The sequence below is a fragment of the Podarcis vaucheri genome (genome assembly GCF_965113315.1).
Source record: "Podarcis vaucheri genome assembly, chromosome: 2".
Taxonomy (NCBI): domain Eukaryota; kingdom Metazoa; phylum Chordata; class Lepidosauria; order Squamata; family Lacertidae; genus Podarcis; species Podarcis vaucheri.
The window spans coordinates 737189-759680 of record NC_138760.1 but is presented as its reverse complement, the minus strand read 5'-3'; the positions used below and the strand labels follow the sequence as shown (position 1 = coordinate 759680).

The window sequence follows — 22492 nt, the reverse complement described above, 5'->3', positions numbered from 1 at the left end:
GGGACACAGAAAGGGCTGAACTACTCAATGCCTTCTTTGCCTCAGTCTTCTCCGATAAAGAAAACAATGCCCAACCTGAAGAATTTGGAGCAAATGATTCAGCAAAGGAAACACAGCCCAGAATAACTAAGGAGATAGTACAAGAATATTTGGCTAGTTTAGATGTATTCAAGTCTCCAGGGCCAGATGAACTGCATCCAAGAGTATTAAAAGAACTGGCAGATGTGATCTCAGAACCACTGGCAGTCATCTTTGAGAATTCCTGGAGAACAGGCGAAGTCCCGGCAGACTGGAGGAGGGCAAATGTTGTCCCTATTTTCAAAAAGGGGGAAAGAGAGGACCCAAATAATTACCGCCCAGTCAGTCTGACATCAATACCAGGGAAGATTCTGGAGCAGATCATTAAGCAAACAGTCTGTGAGCACCTAGAAAGGAATGCTGTGATCACCAATAGTCAGCATGGATTTCTGAAAAATAAGTCATGTCAGACTAACCTGATCTCGTTTTTTGACAGAATTACAAGCCTGGTAGATGAAGGGAACGCAGTGGATGTAGCCTACCTTGATTTCAGCAAGGCATTTGACAAGGTGCCCCATGATATTCTTGTAAAGAAGCTGGTAAAATGTGGTCTTGACTATGCTACCACTCAGTGGATTTGTAACTGGCTGACTGACCGAACCCAAAGGGTGCTCATCAATGGTTCCTCTTCATCCTGCAGAAGAGTGACTAGTGGGGTGCCACAGGGTTCTGTCTTGGGCCCGGTCTTATTCAACATATTTATCAACGACTTGGATGATGGACTCAAGGGCATCCTGATCAAATTTGCAGATGACACCAAACTGGGAGGGGTGGCTAACACCCCAGAGGACAGGATCACACTTCAAAACGACCTTGACAGATTAGAGAACTGGGCCAAAACAAACAAGATGAATTTTAACAGGGAGAAATGTAAAGTATTGCACTTGGGCAAAAAAAATGAGAGGCACAAATACAAGATGGGTGACACCTGGCTTGAGAGCAGTACATGTGAAAAGGATCTAGGAGTCTTGGTTGACCACAAACTTGACATGAGCCAACAGTGTGACGCGGCAGCTAAAAAAGCCAATGCAATTCTGGGCTGCATCAATAGGAGTATAGCATCTTAGAATCATAGAATCATAGAATCATAGAATCATAGAGTTGGAAGAGACCACAAGGGCCATCGAGTCCAACCCCCTGCCAAGCAGGAAACACCATCAGAGCACTCCTGACATATGGTTGTCAAGCCTCTGCTTAAAGACCTCCAAAGTAGGAGACTCCACCACACTCCTTGGCAGCAAATTCCACCGTCGAACAGCTCTTACTGTCAGGAAGTTCTTCCTAATGTTTAGGTGGAATCTTCTTTCTTGTAGTTTGGCTCCATTGCTCCGTGTCCGCTTCTCTGGAGCAGCAGAAAACAACCTTTCTCCCTCCTCTATGTGACATCCTTTTATATATTTGAACATGGCTATCATATCACCCCTTAACCTCCTCTTCTCCAGGCTAAACATGCCCAGCTCCCTTAGCCGTTCCTCATAAGGCATCGTTTCCAGGCCTTTGACCATTTTGGTTGCCCTCCTCTGGACACGTTCCAGTTTGTCAGTGTCCTTCTTGAATTGTGGTGCCCAGAACTGGACACAGTACTCCAGGTGTGGTCTGACCAGAGCAGAATACAGTGGCACTATTACTTCATCTAGATCAAGGGAAGTAATAGTGCCACTGTATTCTGCTCTGGTCAGACCACACCTGGAGTACTGTGTCCAGTTCTGGGCACCACAATTCAAGAAGGACACTGACCACAATTTAATGACCACAAGGGCCATCGAGTCCAACCCCCTGCCAAGCAGGAAACACCATCAGAGCACTCCTGACATATGGATGTCAAGCCTCTGCTTAAAGACCTCCAAAGTAGGAGACTCCACCACACTCCTTGGCAGCAAATTCCACTGTCGAACAGCTCTTACTGTCAGGAAGTTCTTCCTAATGTTTAGGTGGAATCTTCTTTCTTGTAGTTTGGATCCATTGCTCCATGTCCGCTTCTCTGGAGCAGCAGAAAACAACCTTTCTCCCTCCTCTATGTGACATCCTTTTATATATTTGAACATGGCTATCATATCACCCCTTAACCTCCTCTTCTCCAGGCTAAACATGCCCAGCTCCCTTAGCCGTTCCTCATAAGGTATCGTTTCCAGGCCTTTGACCATTTTGGTTGCCCTCCTCTGTTCACGTTCCAGTTTGTCAGTGTCCTTCTTGAACTGTGGTGCCCAGAACTGAACACAGTGCTCCAGGTGAGGTCTGACCAGAGCAGAATACAGAGCAGAATACAGAATGAAATACCTGCAGCGCTGATTTTCATCGATGCTGAGAAGGCATTCAATAATGTTTCATGGCAGTTCCTACTAAAAAGCATGGAGAAAGCAGGCCTAGAGGGCGAATTCATGGAAGGAATAAAAGCGATTTATTCGAACCAATCTGCTAAATTGATTATAAACAACAATTTAACAAATTCATTCAAAATTGAAAAAGGAACAAGACAGGGATGCCCTCTATCCCCGCTTTTATTCATTATGGTATTGGAGGTAATCATGAACAAAAAAAGAGTAACACCAGAGATTCAATGGATCAAAGTAGGAACGAAAGAATACAAACTAAAAGCGTACACAGATGATTTGATGTTATCCTGAGAAGAGCCGCAAAAAAGTGTTAGTAAGGCTTTGGAAATACTAGAAGAGTATGGTAAACTATCTGGTTTTAAGTTAAATAAATTAAAGACAAAAATGTTGACCAAAAATTTGGGAAAAGATGAAAGAGAAAAATTAGAGATACAGAATGGAATCAAGTTGGTTAAAAAAATAAAGTATTTGGGAATTTGGCTAATTACAAAAAACATAAACTTAATTCAGGACAATTATTTTACAACATGGAAGGAAATTAAAAAAGATCTAGATACGTGGAACAGAGTAAAACTTTCGTGGTCGGGAAGGATGGCGGCAATAAAAATGAACATACTCCCAAAAATGTTATTTTTATTCCAAAACATTCCAGTGATTAGAGGTTCCACAATGTTTAAAGATTGGCAAAAAACTCTTTCGAAATTTATATGGCAAGGGAAAAGACCGAGAATTAGATTCAAATTACTCACAGATCGGAAAGAAAGAGGGGGATTCTCAGTGCCAAACCTGAAATTATATTTCGAAGCCTCCTGCCTTTGCTGGATCAAAGATTGGATTAATATGGAAAACACTGACCTGCTAGACCTAGAAGGCTTCAACAACAGATTCGGTTGGCATGCCTATTTGTGGCTAAATAAAGAAAAGGTACATAAAGGTTTTTCAAACCATATTATCAGAGGGCCACTATATGAAGTTTGGGAGAAAAATAAAAAACTTTTGGAATGGAAAACACCCTGGTGGCTATCACCAATTGACATCCTAACAACCAAAAAAGCAAACACGGAAGGAGAAAGGCTGACTTATGAAGACCTACTGATAAGATCAGAAAGCGGCTGGAAATTGAGAACATATGAGGAGTTGAAAGATAAATTAACAGGCTGGCTGCAATTTCATCAAATAAATGCAGTATGGAAGGAAGATAAAAAAGTAGGGATAAATGAGAAAAAAATCTAAATTTCAGAAATAATTGAAGGTAAAACCAAGTTATTATCTAAAATGTATAACATATTATTAGAATGGGACACTAAAGATGAAGAAATAAAGGACGTCATGACAAAATGGGCAATGGACTTGGGATACAATATAGAATATGATAAGTGGTTGAAATTATGGAGCAGTGCAATGAAATTCACAGCATGCGTTACGCTTAGAGAAAATTTGGAAAAAATTATGTATAGGTCATCACACCGGCAAAACTAGGGAAAATGTACAAAACAGGAAATAAGGCTTGCTGGAAGTGTAAAATCAAAGAAGGCAATTTCTACCATATGTGGTGGACCTGCGAAGAAATGAAGAAGTTCTGGGAACTTGTTTATAATGAGTTAAAAAAAATATTTAAATACACTTTCCCTAAAAGACCAGAAGCCTTCTTACTAGGAATAATTGGGGATGAAATTAAAAAAGAAGATAAGACACTATTCCAATACGCAACAGTAGCGGCTAGAATATTAATAGCACAAAATTGGAAAAGCCCAAACACCCCAACTATCAGAGATTGGCAAACAAAATTATTATTTGAATATGTTGAACTAGCAAAAATGACGCAAAAAAATAGAAACCAAAAAAATACAAAGTTTATTAGTGACTGGAATAAATTTATGGTATACATTGAAGGAAACTATAGAAACTTAAAAACTACAGCAGGTTTGATATAAATCTTACGATGCGCAAACCATTAACAATTAAAGCTGCAGAAAAAAGAAAGAAGTTTTATTCAGAAGCCCGAAATCGGGAGGGAAGGAGGTCAATAGGTATGTAGAGAAAAGATTTAAAGATTTAAAGATATAAAGATTTAAGGAAGAAGACAAAGAATTGTAATGGAAACTGATGCTATTTTTGTGTTATGTATGGATATTTCTTTTGAAATTGTTGATTTGTTTTTTCTTTTGGTTATTTAAGTGAAATTCAATAAAAAAAATTAAAAAAAATGTCCCAAAGCAATGCTTATTAAAAGTTAATGACGAGGAAAGCTCCTCTTTGATCACTTCCTTTGTTGGGCTTCCCCAAGCACTGGAGTTGAGGTGGAGAGACACTGGGAGGAAAATGGTGGTTTTAATCCATGGCAGAGATTTAAATAAAGCAGGAATGATGGGACAAGGAGTTGTTTTTTTTTTTTAAAAAAACAAAATAAAACCTAGTTTTATGATGGAAAAATAGCAGAGATGGATGCAACACAGAAACTAACACAACAGAGCCTTTCTAAACTTCCTTCTTGCTGTACTCAAACCTTGTTTTAATTTAAACTGCCACCCCCCCCGCAGTGTCACTTCTGCCTGCTCTATTCAAACCTCTGCCATTATTTAAAATCACCAGTGTTCCTCCATCCCTGCTTTATTGAAACCTCTGCCATTGTTTAAAACAACCACTTTTTTCCTCTCTGTGTGACTTTACTGCCCTGTTTCACTCATTTCTCTGCCATTGTTTAAAACTGCAATTTTCCTCTCAGTGTCTTTTATCTCCCTTTACTCAAAACTTCTGTCATTGTTCAGAACAGTCCCTTCCCCCTGCTTTCGGTGTATCTCCCTGTATCTCCAGTACGCAAACTTCTCCCTTTCCAATTCCCTAGCTGCCTCATGTGAGAGATATAAAATATGCAAGCTCTAAAATACTCCATAGTACTTTCATACAATGTTTTGACAATGAAGGTCCTTTAGTCAAACCTCTGCTGTGGTTTAAAATCACCATTTTTCTTTCAGCTCTCTCTATCTCTGCTTTACTCACATGTCTGCCATTTCTTTAACCACTTCCCCCCTCTCCCTGTCTCTCCCTTCCTACTCCTATGCCATGGCCTCTGCTGTTGCGCAACCTGCCTTCACTTTTGCACCCCCACAGCACCATGACTTCACGCCAAACCAGGAGTGATGTGGCAATACAAATCCTCCTATGGGGGGGGTCATACCTTTCTTATTATAGCGAGATATATCATTTGGGTTTGGCCATTCTAATACTAGAGCAGGCAAAATTTAGAATGCAGTGGCTTCTCGAAATGTTGCTATAGAAACATTATCTAGAGAGACAGGGTGTCTGGAAGTTATGAGGGAGACATTGTGGATCTTAATGGTTTGGAGGAAGTGTGGGGCACTGTTGAACCTGAAGAATACAATATTCTTTCCCCAAAATAGGAACCAATATTCTTTAAATGCCTGATCAGGATCTAGGAAAGAACTTTACCTATAGTTGCCCCACTTTCAGGAAAGGGGGTTTGCTCCATACACTGCTTCTGCCTGGCAGGATCCACAGCAGTGCTATTGTCTTCATCCAGATACGGCTTAGAGGAGGACTTCTGCTGGAAGGAAAAGCCATGTTTGTGAATCTGTGTATTGCGCTCCCCATATAGCCACACCTGTATGAAGGTGTGGCTGCTGCAAGAAAAGCAAACTTGCAAAAGGACTTTCAAAAAGTTAGAATCAGAGTCAGAGGGAAAGAATCCCATTACTGTGTGTGTATATAATCATTCAATTGCAGAATTTCATTTAAAAGTTTTAAATTCAAGTGCCACATTTTTTAAAAAAAATGTGGGGGGGGGAGTATTTTCATTATTTTATAAATATTTTTGTTTCAGAATCTTCCCTGTTGAAACATCCATTTTGCTCACATTTTGTTTTCAGAATTTGAAACTGGTCACTGCCATTTGTTGTATTATGTGCTTTTGAAATGTCAAAAAATGGATCTATTCTGATAAAGTGGAAATGTTGGCAAAATTTCGCTCCCCCCACCCCCATACACTGCTTGGCAATTTATTTTTTAAAATTGAGATCCTTGTAAAATGTAGAACATTGGTGTCTCCATCGCAGTTTGCACCACAGAGGTCAACCACATGCAGACTGACAAGCTCAGAGGAAAAGATGGAGGGAACAGAATATGAGAAATGAGGGATCCTTGTATGCCCAGTAATCATAAGGCCTGTTAATCATATTGGCAGTGGTCTTAGAACCAAGGTATGCGCTGAGCAGAAGGACGTGGATTCTACTGCGTCAAACTACAGATCAGGGACTGCATTTTGAATTTTCTCCCATAAAACACTGCTTGCATATATAAAGCTTAGGAGAAGAGTTCTAGGCTAATTTTTCCCTTGACATGTTAGGTTTTCATGTGCAAAAGGTCATGCATATGTGACTCAAACATGCAATTCCTTTACCTGTAGCAAAAAGGGGTTCAGTCCAAAACAAAACCATCATGTGATTCTTCCACAGCTCAGCTCTTACAGTAAATTCAGAAATGGTCCACATTACCTAGTACCATCAACCTTGACTAGTAACAGCTTGATATGTCTCAAAAAATAAAAAATAAAATAAAAATCACCAGAGATCCTTTAGCTATAGAAACCAATGGTAGCTGTCAGTGAGGTGCCCTGGCTCTCCCAGCTTCCAAGCACCATATGCCGCATGTACTTATGGAAGGAGCTTGGCCCTGGGCAATACAGTGGAGCCAGTCCATTGCTCTTGCCCTTCTGGGCCTGCACAGGGCTGAGCTCCCCGAGCTCCCTGGGCCTCAGCTGCCTCCCTCCAGGAAGCTGGGAGAGCAGCAGCATCTCAGCCCACCAACAGCGACTGGATACCAAGGACGGAACATGTGGCCACATGTAGGGAAGGCATTTGTACTATAACCTGGCCATTTTCACCCCTGTCCTGACCTTAGCAGCTACAGGACAACAACATGGTATGATCATTTTTCTCCTGACCTGGATACAGTCATGTTGTCCCACCAATGTCAAATACTCCTTTTATACATGATGATTTCTGTATTGAATCTGGCATCCTGTGTTTTTGCAATTACCATATTTTTCCATGTATAAGACAATGTTTTTGGCTAATTTTTAAAGTCATAAATTGGGGTTTGGTTTATACAGAGATGGGGGACGCGGGTGGCGCTGTGGGTAAAACCTCAGTGCCTAGGACTTGCCGATCGCATGGTCGGCGGTTCGAATCCCCGCGGCAGGGTGAGCTCTCGTCTTTCGGTCCCAGCTCCTGTCCACCTAGCAGTTTGAAAGCACCCCTAAGTGCAAGTAGATAAATAGATACAGCTTTATAGCGGGAAGGTAAACGGTGTTTCCGTGTGCTGCGCTGGTGCTGGCTCACCAGAGCAGCTTCGTCACGCTGGCCACGTGACCCGGAAGTGTCTTCGGACAGCGCTGGCCCCCGGCCTCTTAAGCGAGATGGGCGCACAACCCTAGAGTCGGACACGACTGACCCGTACGGGCAGGGGTACCTTTACCTTATACAGAGATGGTGAATGCACAGGAGTTTTAAGAAACACTACATACCTTCCTGCGGCTGCCATGAAAAAGCTGCCAGAACCAGTTCTGCCAGCCATTACAGGCTGATTGCCGGGAGGATCTTTAAATTTTCTAGCAAATGTCTGGGTTGGATTGTGTGTTTGGCGGGGGGACTGGGGGTTACACTTTGCCCACTTGGCCAAAAAAAGCTCAACAACCTTCTGCTGCCACCAATCATCCAGATTTTCACTTCTAGAGATATGGCAACCCTAAAATATCGATTTCTTAATTTTGGGTTCAAAAAAATAGGGGTCGTCTTCTACATGGGAGCATCTTATACACAGAAAAATACGGTACTTCCCCTATTCTTAGCACCACCATTTTGAGGGGTGCCCATGGAAGTATATCTGTAGAGGCAATGTGGGAAGGAGTAGGGAAATGAAGGGAAGCATGTGCTTGGGAATACCGCCCCCACTCCTACCTCAGAAGGCGCATCAACATCTCTTTCGCTGCTTGAAAGAGCTTCATTGGTAATTGCTTCTTTCAAAGAGTTTTCACGTTCACAAAGCACAGATGGAGGCAGGTCATCCATCCCAAAAATCCTTTCGTAGTTGAGGATGAGAAACTCAATCAGCTGGGACTGGTACCCTGAGTCCACGAGGCACGACATGGAAACTTCATTGCTCAAGGGAGGGTGGATTAGTGTGGGCCCAAATATGATCCCCAGGTTGTTGGGAGACATCTTGTTATCCTCATATCTCTCAGCCACTCTTGAGCGGGGAGGAGAGAGAATGAATCATCAAAGGTCTGAACCTAAACATTTTCCAGAAATGGGAGACACTGAGGTGCTTAGGCTACATTTTCAGTAAGGTAGGTAGTCATTTTCATTTTGTGACTTTGTGGATTCAGGGCTTCTCCACTTCATTCTGAAAAGCATCTCCATGGTTGGCATGCATGGGATGGGCCCTTCATCACTGGTGCCATTCAATAGGGGCTGTGACACTTAGGCAACTGAATTCCACATGGTACAGCAATGATGATAATGTCACAGAAGGGATCACATTTTCCCAGCAGTATAATATTGCTGCTTGAGTACTGGAAAAATACAATACCCCTTCAGGAGTGCTACCTTGAGGGAAGAGCCTAGACCCTACATAAAACATGAATAACCATTATAGCTTTATACTATTGGTGCAAAAGTAGTTGTGCTAACCTATCACCTGAGGCTCCCCTCACCTTGCAAGGATTTACTCTGGAGTTACCCTCTTCTCTTTTTTGTAGAAACACAGGAATCTTCCTTATACAAAGTCAGATTATTTGTCAATCTAGCCTAATATTGTCTACTTTGACTGGCAGCAGCTCTCCAGGCAGAGATCTTCTCCATCATCTGCTCCCCAATTGTTTGAACTAGAGATGCTGGGGATTGAAAACATGCGTTCTGCACATGAGCCTAGCCAGGATTTTTGTTGTGGGAGCAGTCAAAGTTGTTGAGCCCCCCTTGGCTATGCCCATGGTTCTGCAACTGAGCTGTGAATCTCCCTGCATAAGAATTCCCAAATCATTAGTTGCAGAACTTTAGCAAGATGGAGAGGTTTTTGTATGAGGTTTGGGGCTGACTGGGTCTCACGTGAATGGACTAAGTGGTCTGAATCCTATTCCATGACTGATCTTCTTATAGAGCAACCCCGGGGAAGCTTCTGAGGAACTTCAAGGATCACTGGATTCAGGTTGACCACCATTTCCCTAGAAGAAGATGCCACTAAGGTTGTGTGACATATGTTTGCATCAATGCGCAGCTCTGCCCTTAAGGAAGATGCAAACAGGTTTTTGTGGCTTGTAGAAGCTATTCTCAATTTTTGAATTCTTGATCAGATACCATTTTAAAAAGCATCTGGGGATGGAAAACATAAATTTCATACAGCACTATAGCTTCGGGGGTGGGGGCTAGCTAGGTTGAAGCCTCCACTGAGGCTCCCAGTCTACGTGTGTGTGAACATAAATGCACATGGGGTGTCAAACTGGGTCTGACTTGCATGAAATAAAGTCTAGCTTTGCCCCTGGTTTTATATGTTCTACTGGTAGCCTGAGCCCTTGGGAGAAAGCAGGACACCCAAGTATCATGCAGATAAACACAGGCAGTGGCGTAGGGAGCCCCAATGAGACCTGGGGTGGGTGGGCGCACACTGCTTCATAGGACCCTGGGCTTTCTAGGTATGAGTGGCTTTGTGTTTCCCCTGCAGCTTTCCCCTGCAAAACACTCTTTATTGCTGAATTGGAACAAATGGCAATCTGCAGAAAACCCAGTTGCCATTTGGTCCATTTCAGAAGGAAACAGCAGGTTTTCCCAGGGGAAAGTGGCAGGGCAAACAGAGGTGTGGACCAATGGATCTGTATTGAAACTGGATACCTAACTCTTAAGGATATTTATACCCCACTTTAGAGCTTTGCAAAGAGCATCCAAAGCGGCCCTTATTCCTACAAGAAAAGAGCTCAGGAGTCACTGCTGGTCTCCCTGTTACCTGTAGAGGTGAGCAATGAGGTGCCGTAATGTGTTATAATTTGTTGGTAGCAGTTTGCGCAGTAAATCCTTTGTACTCTTGATGGGATCTGCCAAGGTCTTGGCATCAGCCCCTGTTCTGTATTCCATTCTCTGCACGCTCCTGGAGAGAGCCATGAAATCATCATACAGCTCGTACGGGAGCACAGGACTGGAAAGCTGTAAAAAGAAGGGAGGAGAAGATTTAGAAACCCCCCCTTTACATGCGACTGCAAACGTTTTCAGAGAAATGAGCGAACCACTTCCAGCAGAAGGTAAAGGTAAAAGCTCTTGTTTTCAAATATACCTTCCTTTTATTTTAATTGTATTGTTTTATTGTGTCATCGTTTGCTGTCCTGGGCTCCTTTGGAAGAGCGAGATAGAAAATAATTAATTGATCATCACAATCTTGTGAAAAATGCTGGTCTCTCAGGAGAAGAGCCTTCCTCCCTCAGCCACAGATCTACCATAGCATCTGGAGAGCCTACAGCTGCTTTCGACAGTACAAAGTACAATGGAAAATTGAGAGCAGAGCAGATGCAACAGAACCACGGGCAGTCATGGGATGCCCTAACTACTCCAGGCAGGGGTCACCGACATTTTGGGGGGCCATTGGAAAATTGTTTTGGTCACCATAAACCCACACCCACATGCACAAACACTTCAACCAAACCCTAGAGATGGGAAGGGAAATTGATTCAGTTTGCATTTAAAGAAGAAGATACCTAATTCACACACTGTGAAAAAATGCAGGTTCTGGAACAGAGCCATGCTTCAAAATTCACACTTTTCTGTAATTAGCAGCACAGTTCTCCAGCCCTGCAATGTGCACAAAAATACATATAGTTGAGAAAAATGTGCGCAAAACTGCCTATATTAGAGAAAATCACAAGCAAAAATGCATTATATTAGAGGAAACAGCACAGCTCTGGGGGGAAATGTGCATAGTAGAAGTAAGATGGTATACAAGCACATGCATATGAGGAGAAGTTTGCCCTAAAACACTTATGATTTTTATGAGGACTTTAATTTTTTTAAAAAAAATTGCAAAGAAATGTGGAATTGTGGAGAACTGAATGTTGGAAAAATGTGAAACCGAAATTGCCCATTTTGCCCATTTCTACTAAGCACATACCACAACCTATTCTACTGGCCACAACAGAATGCTTCTTTCGAGCCTAATTTCAGTGAAAGCTGAGGATCCTGGTGACCCCTGAATTAAGGGTTACTGTGCACATACGCAATAAATAAAAATACCTAATAAAACTAGTTAGAAATATCAGGGAATAAAGGAACAGAAGGAGCAGAATAACTACAGATTGGGGCACGTGCTGTGCAACTCATGAGCAAGCAAGAAGGAGCAGCAATGCCACAATAAACAAGACTAATGTAGAGTGTCTAGGACTTGCCAATCAGAAGGTCGGCGGTTCGAATCCCTGTGACGGGGTGAGCTCCCGTTGCTCGGTCCCTGCCCCTGCCAACCTAGCAGTTTGAAAGCACGTCAAAGTGCAAGTATATAAATAGGTACTGCTCCGGCGGGAAGGTAAACGCTGTTTCCGTGTGCTGCTCTGGTTCGCCAGAAGCGGCTTAGTCATGCTGGCCACATGATCCAGAAGCTGTACGCCGGCTCCCTTGGCCAGTAAAGCGAGATGAGCGCCGCAACCCCAGAGTCAGCCACGACTGGATCTAATGGTCGGGGTCCCTTTACCTTTAACGTAGAGTGTGTGGGAGTTTTGTAGTCAAACCTAACAATGCATACCTGTGCTAGTTAGTATGTGAAGGGGTTAAGGACTACAGAGTTCCAAATTACTAGAGTAGACTCTGTGATGTCACATCCCCTTTCCTCCAAGGAGGGAGGAACTAAAGGTTTCATATTCCTTCCCCTCTCCCTTTAAACCATGTAAGTTGAGCAGATGTCTGAGCCTGGGACTTCAGACTCAGTCCACATGTTTGAGAATCACTTCTGCATTTTTGTAAGCAAGAATACCTTACTTGTGTTGTTTCTGCTATAGCATTGAACAACGCATGAGTGAGACCTGTGATTACTGAAATAAAGCATTTAAACTTACTAAAAGTTGTGGTCTATTAAGCTCAAGAGGGGCAGAGGCAGGGGAGAACTGTAAGCACTCATATTGGGACATTTAAAAGTCTAACGACCTATATTTCCCATGCTTTGTAAACGCAGTCTAGATCTGTGTTTTAAACTCTGCTGGGGGCTGCTTTGGCTGAAGTCAAGCCCCACACCCTATTTCTGAATTCATGCAGTCAGCTGTTTTTCTTTGTAGTTCCCCACACATCTGGGACTTCAGGATTTATTGGTATTCACCAGTTATTTCCCAACAGATTGAACCCAGTTGCATGTTTATTTTTTTATATTACATTTGTTTCCACCTTTAGATAAAATAGCACACGCACCCGAAAAGGGTTGGGGATGTGTAGCTTGATGAGTTCCCAGAGTCTGCTAAAGACATAAACTTTGGGAAACCACTCTCAGGTTTAGAGAAAGGAAATTCTAAGGATGTCTCCCCCTCCATTTCTTACCTCCTTAAGAAAATGTTTAAGGACTCCAGTGATGTCATGGGGTGAATGATCCGAGAGCTCCACCAGCCTCCAGCCACTCTCAAAGGCCTGACACAGCCTCTCCACCCGTGATTTGGCTCCACTGATGCGGTAAATGCCCTGCGTCAAGGACAAAAAAGAGACTGGGCCTGAGGCCACCACACATGATGTATGTGTCAGAAAGGGACCTGGGATTTCTCTCTGACTCCGCAGGGAGGCGGAAGTGTGTGTGCACGAGACTGGACTGCTAGCACATGAAACTGGGAAATCCACATGGACTGAAACTCTGAGGCAGCTCTTGAAGGCCATAAGCAGACGCCTTAGCTCACCAGGAAGTTAGGGCTACCGCGCAGAGTGAAAGAAAGAGTCTAGGGATGCCTCACAACTCTCTGACCCCCCTCCGCTGTTTCCACCCCCCACTTTCTACGCCTTCCCTGAACTGCTGCAATACAGACACGCAAAGAAGCAGGCAACCTGTCTTTTCTTCATAGGTAAGCACCTAGATCCTGCCACAGCGCAGTCTGCTCCTCATTAGAGGTGAGGCTGTTCATCACCTTAAAAATTCCCAATAACTGGGAACTCCCACCACTGTCTCCTTCTTACTGTGATAAGAGAATGGCGGATATAAAATGCTGCACCAGCAGAAAAGCTCAATTCTTCACCAGAAATCCTGTTCTGGTCCCTGCTTATTTGTGGGATTTCACCAGGCATGACTCACGCATTTCTTTAGGATTAATGTCTAGAATTTTTTTTGCTCTGGTTTGCTGCACTTGCACAGAACTGAGGAATACAAATGAGCCAATCATAGTCTAATAGTTACTCAATTAATTCAGCCTTTATGTTTGGGCAGCAGACATATGTTTATGTCTTTATGTTTTGCTGCTCACTCTGGGTTCTGAGAGGTATGCAGTTTGAGCACTGATGGATTTCTGCATGCAGGGACAAGTTACCTGCACTCCCAGGGCACGCCTTTCTATTTCCGAGGTACACTTTGCCACAATGAATGGCACTTCTTCTGGGAAATCCCGTGACACTTGAAGGAAGTCGATCCCAAAGAGCGATGCCCGTGCCGGCAGTTTCTGGTGACCACAGCTGATGAGGAGGCTCTCCAGGCATTTCTTGTGACAGGTCAGGCAGCACTGCAAATGGCCCAAAGATCCTGTGTTACTCTGGCTGAACTCTTTCCCAGCCCCAAAGGGGCCCCTTGCTAATTTCTCACATCTCAGTACTCTGAGGAAGGTGTAATGCACCAACAGCAGAGGAAAAGCATTTCCATTTGTGCTTCATTCTCTTTTCCAGGTTCCACATCCAGACACAGGGGGAGTCAGAGCACAAACTCCATCTTCTTTTGCATGTCTCATTCACAATGGCAATCAAATCTCATTGAAAAACATTCATCAAGTGGAGTTAACTTCACACAAGTGGAGTGTGTGAGGATATGGCGAATGTTCAGGACAGCCTGTCTCAGGGCAAAACACGGAACTAGATTAGTAAATTTACAGCAGCATCCTATTTATGTTCGCACAGAAGTAGTGCTAAGTATACATACAGTGGCGGAGGAAACCGCTTGGGCGCCTGGGGCGGCGTGCCCAGGGGCGAGGCAAGGGCGGGGCGCACTGTGGGGCCTCTAGAGTCTGCCTGCCTCCTCCCACTCAGCCCCCCTGCAGCTGGGGGGGGGCAGTGGGTGGAACTTTTGGGCAGTGCGGAGCCTGCGGGCGCTCAAGCCACCGCGTCTCTCTCAGGAAAGACACATGGCTCGGGCGGCCGACAGACCCCGCAGTGAGTGCTGCCTGGCATTTTGTCACCTACCTCAGTGGTGACACCTGGGGTGCACCACACCCCCCGCACCCCACTTCCTCTCCCCTTGTATACATACGATCGCAACCAAAATCCTAATTATTTCCAGACTTAAAAGTCTAAGAATCTGCCTCAGGGCTTTATGCTGTAAGCTGGGGCCAATTTGTGTGCCTCTCCCTTTCCAGTGCCCAAGTGGCAGCCTGCCTCTTCTTGTAGCAAAGCAGTTCCCTTTAATGCGCACTGACCTCTTCACATTCTACGCCTTTGACCACCACGTTCTCACATTCTCTGCATTTTGAAGGGCCCCTCAGCTTCCGCAGATGGTGGGTCTGAGCAGCACTGGACAGGTTGATGTTCTTAAAGTGGTAATGGGACAAGCCATTTTCAGAGGCAGCATCAGTGAGATCTGAAAAGAGGGTCAGGCATGTGACTGTTGTCCTCCGTTAGACTGCAGACATGGCTTCTAGATTAATAGTTAAACATGCACCTTCTACACAGAGAACAGATAGCAGAGGGTGGGAAGGACTAGAATACACAAAGGAAGGTTTCTTCAAACTCAGGCTCAAAAGGCTCTCAAGTGCCAGGGGGCTGGGAAAGCTGGAGAAGGTAAAGCAGGAACCTCGCCCCTTCTTAACCAGATACATGGAAGTGCAGCAGCCCCCTGGGCTGGCCCTCACACGGCGGGTTCACTCACATTTCCACTTGCCTCATGTCAAGAAAGTGATTCAAATGTGGTTAAATTTCTTGTGGCTTGACTTTCCATTCTGCTTTTTTGCTGTTGATTTCATTGTGATTAGGCCAAGAGACATTGCTACCTTGCAATTTGTCCCTCCAATCCTCTTCAGATATTGAGTCCACACAGAAATCCCAGCATCCATAAAGCCCCTTTAATTCTGGCATGGCAGAGGAGATCACGTGGTAAAATCGTTCCTGAACAGTACCATTACATGATCAAATTTCCCCCTCCCCTGTATGAAACATATTACCTTTCCGTAGAAAAATATGCATCAGAAAAAGGACACGAGCCCTTCATTCCCCCCAAAATGTAGGTTTTCTCCTGGGAGGCGTTTTTGCTTTTATGTGGGAACATTCAACATGCAGTCTTCAGTCTGCAGTCTAAAGCTGTACATGCCCAGAACTGATTAACCTCATGATCTGCCATTTGTCTAGCATTTGCAGTTATAGGACTCTTCCCTCCCTCGTTCATTTCCCCAGTCTGTGGCTTGTTTCTCACCATGGTCATAGGCTTGCATTAAATCTTTGCCTTCACAGTCCTCAGAGGACACAGTGCCTGTGGATGGAGCTTTCAACAACTTCTTGTGGCCTAGACATGAATAACAGATTAAAAACAGAAAAGGAAGCCACTTAAGAGCCAGAAACCAGTTAAATTCAAAGTCACACAGGATTCTGCTTAGGATGCTTCTTCTGTGAAAAAAGAAATTACTTCCTTGAAAAGGAAAGAGTGCTCTACAGTTTTAGGAACTGGGTTCAGTTTAACCTAGAGACAGCTTTGTTGAAAATTTAGACCATCTTTGTTTCACTGCAATATTAACAATTTGAAGTGGTTTTTCCCCTAATGCTCCAGCTACTTATCTCAAGGTAAATATAGAGATGCTCATGGTAACTGGCTCTAGAACTGGAAAAGTTAATTGGTGGAATTCAGCATTGAGTTACTACAGATGTTCCGTCTGTACAAACATCCCTCTTCTGTTCTGGGGTTCTCCTGCTCTCCCAGAGTGAATTGCGGGGGGGGGGGCACATGGAGTGAGGAGAGTGGAGGGAAAGCCAGTTGGACAAGCAAAAGCCCTTGTACATCCCACCCAACGAAAATGCCCATCCATTACAGTTCCTGAGTATAGGCTTTCTCCTGGATACAACCAGGAGAGCTTTCTTATCAGCTTCAGCATACAGTGGGCGCTCGGGTTGTGAATGTGATCCGTGCGGGATGCACGCTCACAACCTGCAGCGTTCGCAACCCGCAGCGGCGCGTCTGCGCATGTGCGGGTTGTGATTTGGTGCTTCTGCGCATGTGCGGCCGCCAAAACCCAGAAGTAACCCATTCCGGTACTTCTGGGTTTTGGCTGGTCCATAACCCCCAAAAAAGCAACCTGAAGCACCTGTAACCTGAGGCATGACCGTATTTCTTTGAGAGAAAGAGTGATGTTGACACTACCAAGCATACCCTGGCAAACTCTCAACGGGACCACTGCAATGCACGGTATTGAAGAAAGTTCAGAAACTTTTATTGGTCCAGATTTGTTTATTTACATTAAAGTTTATACCTGGATTTCCCTCTCCATACTAAAGAAGTGTAAAGCCACTAACATCAATTAAAGTAAATTTACACAAATAACCTAGTATTTAATCTTTTATTGTTTGCAACATAAGGAATGTTTTAAACAGAAAATCACAGTGTAGAACTTATGTAAGATGATGATGAAATAGACAAGTGGGAATTCCATGGGTGAGATTTGCCTAAGGAGCCCTGTCAGAGGAAGCCCTGAGTCAGGGTCTCCGCAGAGGGGCTTTCCGCTTCCTCCCCCCACCCCACCCCCAAAGTTGGGTCCCAGCTGGGGTGTCAGGAAAACCCCCAGAACAGTGCATGGAGGAGCGGAGATAGCTTTATCTGGCAAGCTTGCAGGGAGGCATTGTTTGCAAGAGATGACACTGAACTCCACCCCAAGTTTCTGGCACTGTCTAAGTTCAGAAAACAAAAGATATGCAATTCTGTATAGACATCAATTGTGACGTGGGGTGGTATTCAGCTAAGCTTTAATCATAGTAGATTCACTGAAACTAATGAACATGACTAATCTGAGGCCATTAATTACTCTTGAGTAAAATGAAGCTAAATACCATTCATGTTTTCCTGCCTGCTATTTTTACATATATTTTTATAGCTTACGTTTCAAGGATGGAGAGTGTGGGTGCTTAAAGCATTGCCCACCCCCAAAACAGAAAATGCATCACCCCCCCAAAAAAAAGGACAAAGGAAATGCATAAAATTTGCAGATGCTAATTTATATGTATAGACGCAAATTTAGAAATAATTGCTATAATATAAATAGACTCAGTGCCTTTGCTTTCCCTTCTTAGGGATCTTTATTTGTCAATTGGACTTGGGCTGCATAGACCTTCAAATTGCCCTCTGTAAAGCAGGACATGGGGCCACACTAAGAATGGGTTCCCAGTACCTGCGTGCTGCAGGCTTGTACGTCAGTCTCTGCAGGCAACATTTGCAGATCTGTGCTCTCTTTAATATCTTTTCCTTTAGATATGGATACTGCTGACATGAAATTAGAGTATCAATTCAGAATTTTGTTTTAATATTATGGGTATTTTATTTACAGCACACTCTTCCTGCAGACTCCTGGTGGTTTTCCATTCAGGTCCATAGTTACATAGCTGCAGTGAATCTGCGGCATCACTTCCTCCCAGACCATTCATGGGGCCTCCAATTCAGAATGTATTAATGCATTAATTCAATTTTTAAAAGATAATTTAGGGATTGCAAAGGAAGCACAAATTAAATTGCCATTCAGTTTTTTTAAAAGGCATATTTGAAATTCAAAGCCCACTTTTGAAAAACAAATTAAAACCTGGTATTTTAAAGTGATTTGTTTGCCCTTAATAGAAGAGGCACATTGCAAAAAAACAATCAAGCATGCAGATTTATATGTGCTGAAAAACAAAGTTATGTGGAAAAACTTGAAGGCCTCGTTTTAATGGATGTTTATTATTTTGCAACATTTCATACTTTCCTCTCACCTGGGCTGGAGGCAGGTGACTCTAAGGACTGGCCCTCAGTACTCCCTCCCAGACTCTCCGTGTCACTGTGGGAGGATTTGCTGCCACCTGGATAACAGATTGAAACAAAAGCTGTGTGCAGCTCATATTTTCACTGTGATGTAGGCAATATGAGAGCGCTGTCATCGCCCACAGTTTCAATTCATGCATGCAGCTCAAATGTGTTTTAAGGTTTCATAACCCAGTCAAACTGAACCTGTAAACATCCAATTCCCTTTGCTAATGAAGGAGGATTGGGGCCGGCACCACTGTAACAGACAGGGGTAAATCACTGGGGAAATGTGATGTCTTTACATAGTCAAAGAAATGAGGAGCAGCAGCCAGGAAGACTTGTCTGACTTAAAGGAAGCAGAGAACAGCTGCTGGACAGTTCACAGGTCAGAAGGCATGACGAAAACTGTTCACTTTGGCCAGTGCCTACACTACTTGGGAGAATTCAGTCTGACTTCTACTAGATTGAGGTAATTTCATTGCAGCAAGCTGCAGCAATCTTATAGAGGAGATGCCCTGTTGCGATTCAGTGGCGAATCTACCCTCTAGGCAGTTTCTCCAGAGTTAATCACCTTCTGTCTTTCAGGACAGTATGAAGTTACTTTTTCAGCCAAATAATATACCGTATTTTTCGCCCCATAAGATGCACCGGCCCATAAGATGCACCTAGTGTTTTGGGGGGGAAATAAAGGGGGGGAAAATTATTTCCCCCCCAGGTGCGCTGCGCTAATCCCGAAGCTTGGGGCGTGCGGAGCTCAGCACGCCCCAAGCTTCTGGGTGCCGGCAAGGTCTCCGCTAGCGTGGGAGAGCCGGGCGCCTCTCCCAGGGGTAGCGGACAGCTGCGCTAATCCTGAAGCTTGGGGCGTGCGGAGCTCAGCGCGCCCCAAGCTTCTGGGTGCCGGCAAGCAATCTGCTAGCCCTGGGAGAGCCGCGCGGCTCTCCCAGTGCTAGCGGATCGCTGCGCTACACCAGAAGCTTGGGGCGTGTGGAGCTCAGCGCGCCCCAAGCTTCTGGGTGCGGGCAAGCAGTCTGCTAGCCGTGGGAGATCCGCGCGGCTCTCCCATGGCTAGCGGAGCGCTGCACTAATCCTGAAGCTTGGGGCGTGCGGAGCTCAGCGCGCCCCAAGCTTCTCGGTGCAGGCAAGCTCTCCGCTAGCCCTGGGAGAGCTGGGTCTCCCACAGCTAGCGGATGGCTTCCTGAAGCCTGGAGAGTGAGAGGGGTCAGTGCGTACCGACCCCCCTCGCTCTCCAGGCTTCAGCGAAAGCCTGCATTCGCCCCATAGGACGCACACACATTTCCCCTTCATTTTTGGAGGGGAAAAAGTGCGTCTTATAGGGCGAAAAATACGGTAATAATATAACAATAGTTTGGGTGGGGGGAGAGGTGATATGGCTAGCTTTCAAATCTTTCATGAAGATAGGAAACAAAAGAAAACAAAAAATAGAATTGTAAAATGTTGGGTGAGGGTGTCTGAGGTAGACATTAGAAATTTTCAGCTGCTGATCCTTGTTCTGTCTCCACCTTATTTCCACTAAGGTCTGAAAGGAGCATCCAAGAAACAGGTCTAAGAAGTGAGGATCCAGGAGACGGAAAAGGAAGTCTGGGGGCTCCTGAAATGACTAGTTAGGACCTGGAACAGGCAGCTGGTGGCCCACAAGCTGGACTCAAGAAGCATTTTTGTGGCCCTGCCGACTCTCAGTCAAAGTATGTTTAAGACACTGATCTCTCAGTTTGACGTGCTAGGAAAATAAGATTTTCAAATGGTAACAAATAGAGATATCCTTCACTTTAAGAATACACCCCCTCTCTCATTTTTTATCTTTTTATGTGTGAAATCATATCTATAAGTTCTGCTAAATCTGAACTTTTATGTCCTCCTTAATATCCAAGCTGTTACTGTTAGAAGACGCCAGAGTTTTAAATGAAGTCGACCAATGCATGGAGAAGAGGGTTTTCCCTGATACTACAAAGTTGCCCCCCCCACCTCAAACTAGCAATCCCAAGGTAGAGTGACCACCTTGACCCCAGTCACTGAAGGGAGAGCATGGGGTTTGGGCAGCCCTGGTCTGTGCGTCGGGGCGCAGCGGTGGTGCCACCCTGTGAGCACTTGCGGTGCTGCGGATCCCTGGACAGGGCAAGGCCACAGTGAGGCCAGGGCATGACAGGAGCCCTGGACTGGCTCTGCACGAAAGCAGGCCCAACCTCAGCCCCGCCCTGCCCCTTCCAGGAAACCTGTGGTGATGCCAAGCTGGCCCCACCACACAGGCTGGTGCTGGGTTCTGGACGGGGTGGTCCTTGAAATGCGTCATTGTCTTTCCTTGGCCCTTCTCTCCACTCCAGCCCTGTGAGAACCATTCACGGATCTAGTTGGGCCATGGCAAGAATTATGGAACAAAACTGAAGGACAATAAAACAGAAAATTGACTTTAATGTAAACATAACTTACTTTGCTCACTGCCTGAGGACGATGGCTTTCCAGAGGCATCTTCTGAGGAGCTGCTGAGGTCAGCTGCAGATGATGAGATACGAGTATTGTGTGAAGCATTCTTTCTTCTGGCATTGGTGGGGGGTGACCTGAGAAAGCAATGCATCTGTCAAGCACTTCAGTTTTCTCAAAGGATGCAAACATTTAATGGTCAGTAAAGAACTTGTTCATGAGTTGGTGCGATGGTTCAATGGTTTTGCCACTGCAGGTGGCAGGCTGGTGCATTTGCTGCTCCCATCATGTGTAGGCACACTAGCCTTCATCAAGCAGCTAGCTGGAAGAAGATATTTCTTGTTTTAAAAGGACAGAAGAGCACCTCTACCTGTGGAGATGGTGCTGCACTTCCACCATTCTCCAACAAGCCAGACTATGTGCAGTAAGAAAAAGATGGAAGATGTACTGGCAAACCATAGGCAGACGGCAAATGGAGGACAGCTTTGTGTGGACCCTTCTAAGATATCCGTGAACCCTTGTTCCATACTCAGTGCCTGGTGTAGAAGCAGCTCTTGTCTCATAAGTTATTGTCCTGGGCCAGGGCGTAGCTAGCTGCTAGGGTGCCCGGTGCAGCGTGCGCGTCCTGGGGGTGGGGCACGCTGCATGGACCCTCTCCGCTGTCTCCCCCTCAGCTGTAGGAAGAGGCGGTGGGCAGACGCAAGCCCCACGCTGCCGTTTCAGGCAGCGCTGAGCCTGCAGGCGCTCAAGCCACCACGTCATTCCCAGGAGAGACGCGTGGCTCAAACACACTGCAGGCCCTGCCGTAAGTACCAGCCCCCATGGTGTGGCACCCAGTGCCAGTTGCGTTTCATTATGTTTGTTTCTAAAAAGTTTCGTGAGCCCATTTTTTTAAAAAAAGTTTTAACTAATATTTTTGTCATTTTGTCACACAACCCCCCCCCCCACTGATGACACCCGGGGCGGTTCACACACCCCTTCCTCTGTCACTGCCCTGGGCTATGACCACCCTAAATGAAGAAAGGTACCTACACAATCACTAACCATTACACAAGCATCACCTTCAACAAATGAAATGGATTCTCCTACAACCTGTGCCTACTTTATCAAGCAGTCTTTGACATCACCATTTCCCAGACAGTGGACCACTATGGGCCTCAGTCCACTTTCAGGTAGGTCTCCCTTTCAGCTCAGCGCCTCTTCCCTTGGGGTTGGATGGGTGCCAGCACCAGTGACTCCCCCCATACTGAGCAAAGGTGGCTGGGAGGGAGAGGAGAGAAGGAAGGTTTCCTTCCTGTGAGAGGAAAAGGCCAGAGGAAGGAGGGCTGAAGGAAATTAGAATAAGAGATAAAAAGTTAATTTTAAAAATAACAACAGCAACGATAACTTGGGAATAAAAATGACATTTATAGGAGGAATAAGTGAACATAATAGAAGCAGGGAGAAGGGATGAAAAACAC

At 44.8% G+C, this 22492-nt stretch overlaps 1 protein-coding gene across 5 annotated transcripts in view; it reads right to left on the bottom strand.

Moving 5' to 3' along the window:
* Nucleotides 1–22492, bottom strand: part of GMIP (GEM interacting protein) — a 108791-nt gene that overhangs the window by 7132 nt on the left and 79167 nt on the right. For 4 of the 5 annotated variants that reach the window (XM_082207891.1, XM_082207892.1, XM_082207893.1 and 1 more), the window contains 9 exons: nt 21042–21169; nt 18566–18652; nt 16032–16121; nt 15043–15203; nt 13951–14139; nt 12983–13120; nt 10425–10621; nt 8387–8675; nt 5862–5973 (listed from right to left, as the gene is read on the bottom strand). In XM_082207891.1, the coding sequence (XP_082064017.1) occupies nt 5862–5973; nt 8387–8675; nt 10425–10621; nt 12983–13120; nt 13951–14139; nt 15043–15203; nt 16032–16121; nt 18566–18652; nt 21042–21169 (1391 nt within the window). The remainder of the gene's footprint in view (nt 1–5861; nt 5974–8386; nt 8676–10424; nt 10622–12982; nt 13121–13950; nt 14140–15042; nt 15204–16031; nt 16122–18565; nt 18653–21041; nt 21170–22492) is intronic. The other variant, XM_082207895.1, reaches the window with a different exon arrangement.